Genomic DNA, 12,368 nt, shown 5'->3' on the forward strand with positions numbered 1-12,368 from the left:
TTCAATATTTTCACATCTTTATATCTTATTCCTTAAAATGAATTAAGAGTTGAGGATTGACTTTTTGGTGGGGGACGGGGTATAATTTTTCTGACAAAGCTGTCCAAGAACACTCTATGCTATCCTTCATTTTGTTTGACTTTTGCAGAATTTTAAAGAAGATAATTTTTCAAACATTTTAAAGGCTGTTATCTATTTCCACATTTTTTAACATCTTTATTGGAGTATAACTGCTTTACAGTGCTGTGTTAGTTTCTGCTTTACAACAAAGTGAATCAGCTATACATATACATATATCCCCGTATCTCCTCCCTCTTGCGTCTCCCTCCCATCCTCCCTATCCCTCTAGGTGGTCACAAAGCACCGAGCTGATCTCCCTGTGCTATGCAGCTACTTCCCACTAGCTGTCTATTTTACATTTGGTCACAGGACTTCTCTTAATCCTTTGAGAGTCAAACCATTATTTTTTTTTTTTTTTTTTTTTTTCCGTATGCGGGCCTCTCACTGTTGTGGCCTTTCCCGTTGCGGAGCACAGGCTCTGGACGCGCAGGCTCAGCGGCCATGGCTCACGGGCCCAGCCGCTCCGCGGCATATGGGATCCTCCCAGACCGGGGCACGAACCCGCATCCCCTGCATCGGCAGGCGGACTCTCAACCACTGCGCCACCAGGGAGGCCCCAAACCATTATTTTTTGAGGTACCTATCATGTCATCACCATGAAGTCTCTCCTCAGATGTCACCTGGTCGCACTCTGCCAGAGCATCACTGGACAGTAGATCTGCATGTGATTCTCCAACATCTCTCATCAACTTCATGAAATCCTGTAAGATTTACAATTATTCTTTGGGATGTATTTGTCTGTTTCCATTGCATTGTCAGATGATTATTAACAGCCACCAATCAGGAGAATTTGGCCATCAGAGACAGTGACAAGGTCTAGTGGAAAGAGTGAGGGGAAGGGGGAAAAAGAGCTTTTGCTTTTTGTGCTATGCGACTTTGGCTTCCCCTGCCACCTGCTAACAGCAGGGACTTAGCATAACAAATACCAAGATAATGAGGCCCTGCCAAAGCAAGGTGAATTGTTCTCACTCTGCTTTTCTTGGCCACCTAGGGAAAGCCTATCCACACATGCTCTTTCACATTGTGCCTCGGCTCCCACCTGCCCATCCAGACTGCAAAGCCACCCCTTCTTCCCTAAGGAGACACAGACAAAGGCCACATGGTCAGGTGACACTTTAATAGGCTAGAAATAGAAAACATGTGCCAGGGAGATCAGCTTGGTGCTTTGTGACCACCTGGAGGGGTAGGATAGGGAGGGTGGGAGGGAGGGAAATGCAAGAGGGAAGGGATATGGGAACAGATGTATATATATATAACTGATTCACTCTGTTATAAAGCAGAAACATAATTTTAAAAAAATTAAAAAAAAATTCATCCACACACAAAAAAAACAAAAACAGGAGCCACATGTGCGCCAGAGCAGAAAGCAGAGGCGCAGCAGTTGGGTCTGGGGGAAACAACAGGCCGAGTGGGAGGTCAGCGATGGCTGAAGAATCCTTGAGGATGGTTATATTTAAATGGCTTCATCCTGCTGGGGCCCCTAGAGAAACAGGAGAAGGGAGAATAGTGTTAATACCATACCCTTCGGGCTGATAAAATAAATTACAATTCATCCACATAAGGGACTACTATTAGCTGTTAAGGAAAAAAAAAAGGAATGTTGTAAGAAAAGCAGACTGCAGAACAATATGAAAGGTGTGACGCACTTCTGAAAAAATGTCTTTATGTGCCTGCAAAGCCATGAACACAAACCTGGAAGGGACCTCACTGACGACGTGCACTTTAGGGGACAGGGCTTGGGCACCCTCACTTTTTAGTGTTTTTACAAAACTGCTCATTGTTGTTTGTTATATTTAACAACAAACATGTTTTATTTCTATGATTAAAGAAAAACCATAAAATCCTCCTTTGCAGGGAGATTCCCATGCAGGTAGGAGTCTGGGTGTGAAAAGAATCTGTATAAAGTTCCTGCCAAGAGCCACGTGCTTTATACTCACTACTTCTTAGACGCTATTTCTATCATTTTATAGATTTTAAAGATGAAGAAACAGGCTTAGGGACGTAAACTGTCTGCCCAACATTATGTGGTCAGAAAGCAGCACAGCACACACAAATTCAAAACCAGGTCTGATGCCAAAGCCTGCTGGCCACAGGCAGGCTGACAATCACAGCCAAAGCCTGGACCCTGCGAAGCTTAGGTGCTTCAGCTCCAATCCTGAGCCCCCCAAGCAAAACTTCACACAGGGTTCTTTTCCATACAACTCCACAGTGAATGACATCCAGCTAAAGGGCCTCTCATTTATCTGCCTATGACTGACATTCAGTGGTAACCAGGAGGTGACACCTTGGATCTTGGTCTGAGGGAGGGTGAGAGGCAGTGTGTGGTGTGTGTGTGTGTAGGGGTGTGTGTGTGTAGGGGTGTGCAATCACTTACTTAAGGGAGGGCTTACTCTGCCTGCACTGTGCTTTGGCACTTTACATGCTCCGCCTGGTTTAATTTCATCCTCCCAACAACACCTGAAGTGGATGTCATTTTAGGGATGAAGAATCTGAATCTCAGAGGGGTTAAGTACAGACCCTAATCACATAGGCTGGAGCTGCCATTTGAACCTAGGCCTTTCTGGCCCCAAAGGCTTTGCTCTTTTTTTTTCCGACCATGCCACACAGCATGTGGGATCTTAGTTCCCTGACCAGGGAACGAACCCGAGTCCCCTGCGTCAGAAGCACAGACTCTTAACCACTGGACTACCAGGGCAAGTCCCCCAAAGCCTTTGCTCCTAGCCATGACGTCATGTACCTCCCCAACATCAGAAGGGTGCAGTCATCCAGGTAAGTCTAGGCACACAGCTGATGGAGACCCCATAGCCTGAAGGTACCCGGCCACGGGAAGAGCCAGACCTTGCGTTTCCTGCGGCCCAGGCCAGCCCTTTGCAGCCCAGCCCCTTGGCCTGATCCCAGTGGTCAGCTGAATTCCAGGCCAAGAATCTCACATCCCACATCTCATCAGTCATGGAATTAATTGGATCTGAGTAGCCAAAGGAGCACCTTCCCAGAATGTCCTGCCAGAGGAGCTCAGCCTGGGAGACATACCAACCACTTCAGAAAATGGGTCCTTCGGGAACCATTAGATAACAGAATATAAACACTGGCCGTGTGAGAACTCCCACCCTGGAATGTGCTACAGCAGGCTGGGAGTGGGGGTAAGAGCTGAGTTCTCACGCAGACACACCAGGGAAAGCAAGTCCTAGAAGGCACCAACATCTAGCCGCCAGCTCTGCCTGTCAGCAGCCACTCCGGGGCTGCAGCTGGTTATTATCAGCTAGCATGACAAACCAGGCCAGGTGGAGGTGCCAGACGGAGGTGGGAGGATGCTGGGGCAGCCTCTAGGAGCTGAAGCTGGCTGTGTGAGAAGGCAAGGGGCAGGTAAGGTACCTTTTAGACTGACAGAGAACAAAGGGATGTCCTGATTAGATACAGATGCCAGCCCTTCGCAGACACCATTCCTCCCCAACCCCTTGCCCAAAAGGGAAGGGATGCCTGAGCAGTGTGGACTCCAGAGTTCTGAAACTGGCTCTAAGAACACTAGTTAAGGGGTGAAAGGGGAAGAAAGGCCCCAACGCCACGGCAAAAGGGAAAGCAGCTAGCAGTGCTGTGCGTGCAGACACGCTGAATACCAAGCTGTCAGGACCTGCTGGCATCTTCTGAGCCTCTGCCTGTGCCAGGATCCATTCTGGAAGCTTTACATGAACTCTCTCTACTTCATCATGAGTTAGAAGGTAACACCTTTGAGAAAGGTTCAGAGCTGAGCTGAAGTGACTCTTCCAAAGTCACACAGCTGGTGAGCAGGAAAGCAGAGATCTGCACTTGTGTTTGTATTACTTCAAAGCTGGTTCCTTCTGTGACTCCTGACTGCCTATAGCTGCGATCCCCTGAGATGTGTGAGTACCTTAGGAAGTACGGCAGACTCTGGGGACTGGTGGGATGCATATAGTTTAAAAAGTTCATTTGGACCATGAAAAGCAAACCTACTGTTTTCCACAGAAAGTAGAGAGAGGAAAAAGGAAAAAAAAAAAAAAAAAAGAAAGTAGAGAAAGGAAAGTTCAGTCAAATCCTCTTGCTCACTTGGCGTGTGACCCACCTCTGGGGGGTGTTCATGATGAACAACTGGACCAGGCTGGTAGGATGGGAGCCACAGGGAAAGTTTTACGAAGATGGGAGCAAGCTCTCCCGAGGAAACCTGGCAGCAGGATTTTAATTTCCATGGTGAATGGAGACTAGTGCACTGGGAAATGTGTGTGCCTTCCATGCCAGGCTCACCTCTGCCCCAGGTCCCTGTGAGAGGCAGGGCTGGAGGTCCCTGGGCCCGGCACCCCCGCCCCTCCCCTCACCTCACCTGAAAAGCCGCAGACACATTTTCTCCTGGGGAAATTCCTTGGGCCCCTCCACGCTGTCGTCGTGGCTCTCCGTCTCCAGGTAGACGTCCAGCAGCACGCACAGGCGCTGCAGCTGGTTCGTCAAGAGCTGGTGGCCGGGCCGGGGGCCGCACAGCTCCTTGTAGCACACATTGACCTCACTCTCCATGGCCTATGGGTGGGAAAACCAGAAACTCAGCACCACTTTCAGGCCAGCTGGGTCTGATGGTTTCACAAGAACTGCACCCGGGCCTCCACAGGAGCTGGGCCTCTGCAGATCAAGCCGGACCGACTTGTCCTGAAGCTCCCTCTCCTCAAGACAATGGGGTCTTCCTGATCCTGACTCAGAACTTTCCCTGCCTTGCACATCCACAGACAGACAGAGACGAAGATGTGTAGAAGAGGAATCTCAAGATAAGATCCAAATCAGGTGTTAGGGTTAAAAACGTGCTCCACGACTACTGAATCAAATCCACAGGTATAACAATAACTAACAGATGCAATGATCTCGGACATCATCTCATTCCAGCACTTTCTGTGTATCTGAGTTTATTCTCATTTCCACAGAAGCCCAAACAACAACCTTTCACAGCAGGTATTTATATTATCCCTATTTCATAAATAGGGTGAACCTGTGGACCCCAAGCTAGATAAGGGGTTGAGGTGGGTCTGAGCTCTTTCTGCTACTATGGCATGCACCCTCCAGTAAATTCTACAAATCCCGGCAGGCCCCTCTGCCCCGGGAATTGTGCCAGTGCCCAAGCCCTCAGCTGCGGCAGGTTCTGCCACTGCCCACCTCCCCAAGGAGGCTCTCCCTGCTCCTCCCACCACCCCCAGCAGGTCCTTACCCGAATATTGTCATCGTTGTTGTTGGTTTTCTCCCCTTTCCAGTTCAGACAGAGCTGGAAAATGGGTGGGATGGAGGGGTAGCCGGGGTTCAGCACCACGGCAGCCTGGAGCTTAGCTGGGAAGGGACGGGAAAGGAGGAAAACTCAGTTCTGAGACCTGGCTTGTTAGCCGAGGCACCCTCCCCGCTGGACCCCTGAGGCTAGCTCTGGGTCTCACATTAATCCAAGTGCTCAGAGCACATTCTGGTACTAACTGACTTTTACTTTTGTTCTAGAATCTCCCAAGTGGAACTGCCAGGTTGCAGAATGTGAGGTCCTGTGACTCTGGTCCCTCCAAGGACACAGAGCTGTGTGGACTCCCCAGAGTCTGGTCCACAATGAGTTTGCCCAAGAGTTCTATTTACTCCTTTGACAGAAGTTTGTTTTCACTGGCATTTATTTGCCAGCAAGTTAAGGATTTTCCCACGTGAAGGTTTCCTATCTGTTTTTCCTTTTCAACAATATTGGGTATTAGCTGTTATATTAGTCAAATATATTTTTTCTATTCTGTTCTTTATTTTTATCTATTTTGTTATGTGCAGCTTTTTCATAGCTAACATTTAATGACTACCTACTGTTTTCCAAGCACTGTGCTAAGCCCTTTGCACACATTTTATTTCATCCTAATAACGATTCTGAGGTGGGTACCATTATTATCATCCCATTTTACATATAAAAAAACCGAAGCTCGGGCCTCCCTGGTGGCGCAAGTGGTTGAGAGTCCGCCTGCCGATGTGGGGGATACGGGTTCGTGCCCCGGTCTGGGAGGATCCCATATGCCGCGGAGCGGCTGGGCCCGTGAGCCATGGCCGCTGGGCCTGCGCATCCGGAGCCTGTGCTCCGCAACGGGGGAGGCCACAACAGTGAGAGGCCCGCATACCGCAAAAAGAAAAAAAAAAAAAAAAAAAAAAAAAAAAAAAAAAAAAAAAACCGAAGCTCTGACAGAAACTTCCTTAAGATCATCAAGCAGTTGCAAAGCAGCAATGCTGAGTTTAATCAGAACTACCTGATGCCAAAGCTGTGTTCATAATCATTAAATGAAATATTTGCATTTTTAAACGTTTTCATTTTTTCTCTGGTGATAGCCTTTGCCTTTTTCAATAGGATGACATTTATCCTCTCCATCAATGGGCTAAGCATTTAGCCACTCCTTTTTCATTATTTATGGAGGAAAAAAGGAACTCTCTGACCCACCAGTAATTCAAATAAATAAGAGAACAAGAGAGTGTAGGTTAAAACAATCCTTCCCAGTCGCAACAACATTTATTAAAAAGTGACACTTTCCTGTTGTTTCTGTCATAACAGTTTGCACATATTTCGGGGTTTATCTCTGTTCACTAATTTTTTGTTTTTAACCCATACCATGTAATTGTTGTTCACTTATTCATTTAAATTTCACTCTTAATTTTTCAAATTCTATAATGCATCTAATGAAAATTTAAATGATCACATTCATTCCATGTACGAATCTAGAATACTTATCATCTTTCCAAGCTTTCTTCCGCTCAACCAGGAAGCAGAAGTGATGTCCTCCAATGATTTCCCACCCTTGGGGCTCTGTAAATTACTGGATGCATATTTTGTGCTCTTTCAAAATAGCACTCTGTTGTTTAGGGATGAGGTTAAAGTATTTTTTAAAAGGGGAGAGGATGAAAAGCAAATGCAAAATTCCTAATAGCAGTCACCTATTGTCAGGGTGAGAATGAAGTGGGATCAAGGAGCCTCAACTGTATCCAAAATTATTTAATTTCCTCAGAATATTTCTAAAAACATGTAAAGAAAAGAAAAGGAGAAGGGAAGAAATAGAGAAACTTGAACATCAAAGAGTGCAAGCTTTCCTGACATGTCTCGTACTGTCTTGCAACTACAGACAACTTCCTCTGCCCTGTGGCCTCAGCACTGAGCCCCTGGGGTGGGATCCTGCAGGCTGTGCCAGACCTGCCAAGGCTGGGGCCAGATGACAGCACCACAGGCAGCATCGGGGTGGCTCCAGCAGGAAGCCCTGATCGATGCCAGGACAGCTGTGAGGAACCACAGCTCTTGAGGCCTCCCAAGTGACTGCAGGGACTTCAGAGAGGGAGGAGGGTCCTACACTTCACATCCTGAGAGTGACAGCCCTTCCCTGAAGAGGGGGAAGAGCAGGCATCTGATTCTAAAATGCAATGAAACAAAGGGGCTAAGAGCTCGGGCTCAGAGGTCAGACTGGGTTTGTGACTAAGCCCTACTTTCCTCACCTACAAAGCAGGAATATCACCAGCCCCAGGACTGTCCTGAGGATTAGCTGGTAAATCACGGACATGACTGTTGCAGAACAAGTCCTGCCTGAATGCTGCCTCTCACAACCATGACTGTTTGCTAAGTCCCCACTGCAGGATTCCAGGATCTTTCGCTTCCTTTGGGCAACTCCCAGGAATGTTTTATTCTCAGCGGCTCCCCTTGCCTACAGCAACTGTGATCAGCAGATCAATTACCTGTGCCCCTTTCCACGAGTGCCATATAGTAGAGATTGGTGTCCCCAGCCAGTCCCGCCTCCATGATGTCTTTGGTAAAATGCAGCTCCTAGAAGTCACCAAGGACAAGGGGTGAACTGCTGGCTCCTCTAGTCAAATCCCCTGCCCTTCTGGTGGAGGAGCAGGAGCTGAAAGGTGACGTGGGCCTGCAGACCCCAGGACAGCAACAGTGGCCTGTCACCCCTCCACCTACCGTATAATCCTCATGGGCAATCGTCACCCACTTCACCAGGCGAGAGACAACCTTTGCAGGGAAGAGATACTGGCAGTCACTGGTAACTGGCACAATGCCGTGTTCTAAAAGAGAGCAGGACAGGTGGTGTCACAGGTAGAAATCAGCTGTCACAGCTGGGTAACTAGCATCTTGTACAGGGCTCAGATGGCCCTGCCAGCTGTCCAGGTACACTCAGTACTCAGCTGTCCAGGTCAACACGTGCCAGAAACGAAGGCACACCAACCTGACCTTTACCCAGTGCTTGTGCTTGAGGCCAGACCCAGCACCAGCATTCACAGCACTTTATCCTTAATGCAAATGATGGCCTGCCCAACAAAAAAAAACCCTGCAGCCAGAATCAGATGTACAGTGTCTCTGCAGCAGTGACTGTTAATTAGACCAAATAGCCAAGAGGGCTGTTCTCAGAGCTGACCTTGATGGAGAAAGGAGTGAAGTGTTCTGTGTTGGTTCCTCTAAGGGAAAAGAGCAGGACGACTGCTCCAGGGTGAATTCCTGCTGGCGTTTCAATAAGCAAATGTGCCAACACGGTAAACGCTGTCCAGGATGACAATCACCCAACCCTGGGACAAAACAAACTAAGCAATGCTGATGGGGAGCAAGCAGTGCTGCTCTGGAGAAAATAGGGTCCACGTGAGGCCCCCAGACGGGTCCTGGGAACTCAAAGCCTTTCCTGACAGTGACTCTTTTAGATCAGAAAGATCTTAACCCTCACTCCTTACAAGTCCCTTGTACATGGTAGGCTGTTACAAGTTATTCACAGAATGAACAAATGAAAAGCCCCACATGGCCACCATCTTGGTCAAGGGCTCATCAGAATCACCTGGGACCTTATGGAAAACACAGGGGCTCAGCCCCACCCTGGAGGATGTCAGTTCAGGTGTCAGGGGAGGGATGAGGCATGGATCCCTGGACAGCTGTATTCAAGTAAGCTGAGCGTAAGCTCCACAAAAGCAGGGCTCTGTCTTGTGCTCATGGCTCTTCTCCCAGCACGATTCTGGCTACCTGGAATGAATTAGGCTCCTATTAAAACGCACATCAGGACTTCCCTGGTGGCACGGTGGTTAAGAATCTGCCTGCTGGGGCTTCCCTGGTGATGCAGTCGTTGAGAATCCGCCTGCCAGCACAGGGGACACGGGTTCGAGCCCTGGCCCGGGAAGATCTCACATGCCGTGGAGCAACTAAGCCCGTGCACCGCAACTACTGAGCCTGTGATCTAGAGCCCGCGAGCCACAACTACTGAGCTCGTGTGCCACAACTACTGAAGCCCGCGTGCCTAGAGCCCGTGCTCCACAAGAGAAGGCACCGCAATGAGAAGCCTGCACACCGCAACAAAAGAGTAGCCCCTGCTCACTGCAACTAGAGAAAGCCCGTGCGCGGCAACAAAGACCCAATGTAGCCAAAAATAATAAATAAATAAATAAAAATAATAAAATAAAATAAATTTATATATAAAAAAAGAATCTGCCTGCCAATGCAGAAGACACGGGTTCGAACCCTGGCCTAGGAAGATCCTACATGCCGCAGAGGAACGAAGCCCGTGTGCCACAACTCTTGAGCCTGTGCTCTAGAGCCCGTGAGCCACAACTACCGAAGCCCGCGTGCCTAGAGCCCGTGTTCCGCAACAAGAGAAGCCACTGCAATGAGAAGCCCATGCACTGCAACGAAGAGTAGCTCCCGCTTGCCACTAGAGAAAGCCTGCATGTAGCAACGAAGACCCAACACAGCCAAAAATAAATAAATAAATAAATAAATAAATAAATTTTTTTAAAAAATAAATAAAACGCACATCAAAGTCTGACGTGCACTGACCTAGCATGATGCTCCTGACCAATCTGCTAACCTGGGCCCCCAAAAGGCTTTGGGCTGAGATAGCCCTGATGGCCCTGAGGAGAGCTCAGACCTCTGCTTGGCGGCCTACAGCTCTCCCCAGTGGCCCAGCTAACACCTCTGCTCAACAAGAGCCAGAAAGCCAGCCCGCTTTGATTTGTCATCAGGATTCAAGAAATCTGAGTGCAGGGCTCCGTTGTCTTTGTCCCTGTGTTGTCTGAGTGGCTCTCAGGCCACAGCCCTAACTAGCACCAGCTTACCCAGGGAGGCAAACTGCTTGTGGAGGGCCAGGCGGGACTGCACCCTGGTCTTCAGCAGTTTCATGGTGGTCTCCATGTGGCTGGCGCTCAGCGAGTGGTCAGCGATCACAGTGGGCTGTGGAGGACAGCGAGTGGCACACGTTAGTAGCTCCCTATCCCTTCCTCCAGGCACCCCTCTCTCCTAGGACCTGCCTGCCTGTGGCAGCCTGGACCACCCACGTCCTGAGATGCCTTCTGGGGACAGCAGGGTTTTCCTGCTGTGACAGGCCAGAGGTTGAGTCCCAACAGGAATGATACAAGCTGCTGAGATCTTGAGAGGCTGTGGAAAAGGAAGGCTTCTGCTAAGGTGCCAGGTCCCCTAGGGTTCATTTCTGGCACCTTTGTACATAAGACCAAGGGGTAGCAGCACCTGGAGCTGCACTGCACACAGGGCAAGGATCCAAGTTACTTTGACCTAGAGGGCTAACAGGCTCATGGCAAAGGCAAAAGGTACCTAAACACTTGCAGGCCTTGGACACTTTAGTATCCCGAGTGGAGGGAAGACAGATCACAGCCCAGAGGGATAGCATTCTGCTAGTTCAAAGTCCCAAAGCCCTTCTGGAGTCTGTATGGGAGGAGAGGAATAGAGGTCCTCAGCCGAGGGGACCAGATCAGTAGACACACCTGGGGCTGCTCTTTGGGGAAGTGGAGGCCACCCAGCTTCTGCACCCACAAATAGGGATGCCCTAAGTCAAGTACGTAGTCCCTCAGAGTCAGGATGCTGCAGAAAAGAACACAGAATGAAATGATTCTATAAGTCATTTCTGCAGTGGTCCCCGGATATATCCCTCCTCCCACCTTCTCATCCCCCCAAAACAGAACGGTCCCACAGGCTCAGCTGCACCCACGGCCAGGCTGCCAGCAAAGCCTCTTAACTTCATCAGTTCCCTACTGTGAATTTCATCTCTCCTAGTCACTTTTCTCTTTTTCCCTTGGCAGCCTTCAACTCATTAGTAAATCTCAATAAAAAGGCAGTGTACTTGATCTCTTCATCAGTCCACCGATTTATAAAATATTTTAAAAATTTTAATCCTCAGAGAATTAAAACATTAAACACATCTATTATCACGTTCCCAGAGTTTTGATCCTTCCACCCTTCCCCACCCTCCATGGCCTCATAAGCAGGAAAAGGCATGTGTTCCCTTCTCTGGACAGAGCACTCCCTCCTGCCCCACCACCCCCCCTGCCCCCTGGGAGGACTCTGGCCCTAACAGGTCTCCAGCTTTGGGTTTGAGCCACAGGAGAAACTCAGAGGCAGAGAGGCTGGGAGAGGAGGAAATGCTGCTGACTCACCCAACTTTATCAAACTGATACTGATTGGCTGGATTTGGAGTTTTCTTTCCATGATCCCCAGGATACAAACAGCTCAGGACTGAGTCAGGAGACAGCAAGTCACTGGAAGAGGGAAAAGACTGCAGTGAGAACGCCGGCCAACCCATTGCTTCCATGCAGACGTGGGCATTTGGCGGTGGTAACGCCACCTCTCACAGATGATCAAAGCCAGACCCTTTATATGCCTGAGGTCATCAGATACTCATAACCCTATGAGGTAGGGAGTATCATCATTCCCATTCTATAGAGGAGAAGATCAAGGCTTTAAAGGACATGGCTTGTCCAAGATCACACTGCTATAGTAAGTGCCGGAGCCAGGGTTTACTCCATTCCATCAAAGACAGTAATACTCTTAACCATCAATTTTTTAAGAAACCTATCCCTTCAAGAGTTACATGGTGACCAGAGCCTTTTCCTCAGGGGAGCAACGCCCTGTGACACAATAGGAATAATCAGAATTTTCATAGGAGCAAAACAGATTCCTTCTACCCCAGAGAGATCCAGTGTGAAGCTTTGATATTGTGCTTATCTCACTTTTTACCAAATCTCATGCTATCACAGAAACAGGTCCCCTTTAAAATTCCCAGAAAAAGATATATCACATAGACTGGAGACAAGGTGACCCAGTGCTGTAAAGCAGAGAGACACGGTGATGCCACAGCCACCTACTCACAATGGTTAAACATGACAATCAGAGAAGAGATGGGGAGAGAATGGAGTAATTTGATCACAAAGGTCAATGAGGCCCATTCTTTCCCTTCACCAACGGGAGCTCCCCTTCGCCTTCCAGGGACAGCATCAGGAGT

At 48.7% G+C, this 12,368-nt stretch overlaps 1 protein-coding gene across 4 annotated transcripts in view; it reads right to left on the reverse strand.

The window, feature by feature from the left end:
- Positions 1–460: 460 nt before the first annotated feature.
- The window catches only part of THOC5 (THO complex subunit 5), a 32,925-nt gene continuing 21,017 nt past the window's right edge, over positions 461–12,368 (reverse strand). For all 4 annotated transcript variants that reach the window (XM_082640648.1, XM_082640649.1, XM_082640646.1 and 1 more), the window contains 8 exons: positions 11,524–11,625; positions 10,855–10,951; positions 10,192–10,306; positions 8,063–8,166; positions 7,831–7,918; positions 5,321–5,436; positions 4,454–4,644; positions 461–1,600 (listed from right to left, as the gene is read on the reverse strand). In XM_082640648.1, the coding sequence (XP_082496774.1) occupies positions 1,537–1,600; positions 4,454–4,644; positions 5,321–5,436; positions 7,831–7,918; positions 8,063–8,166; positions 10,192–10,306; positions 10,855–10,951; positions 11,524–11,625 (877 nt within the window). In that variant the 3' untranslated portion in view covers positions 461–1,536. The remainder of the gene's footprint in view (positions 1,601–4,453; positions 4,645–5,320; positions 5,437–7,830; positions 7,919–8,062; positions 8,167–10,191; positions 10,307–10,854; positions 10,952–11,523; positions 11,626–12,368) is intronic.

Source organism: Mesoplodon mirus (genome assembly GCF_964341445.2).
Source record: "Mesoplodon mirus genome assembly, chromosome: 13".
In the NCBI taxonomy this organism is placed as follows: domain Eukaryota; kingdom Metazoa; phylum Chordata; class Mammalia; order Artiodactyla; family Ziphiidae; genus Mesoplodon; species Mesoplodon mirus.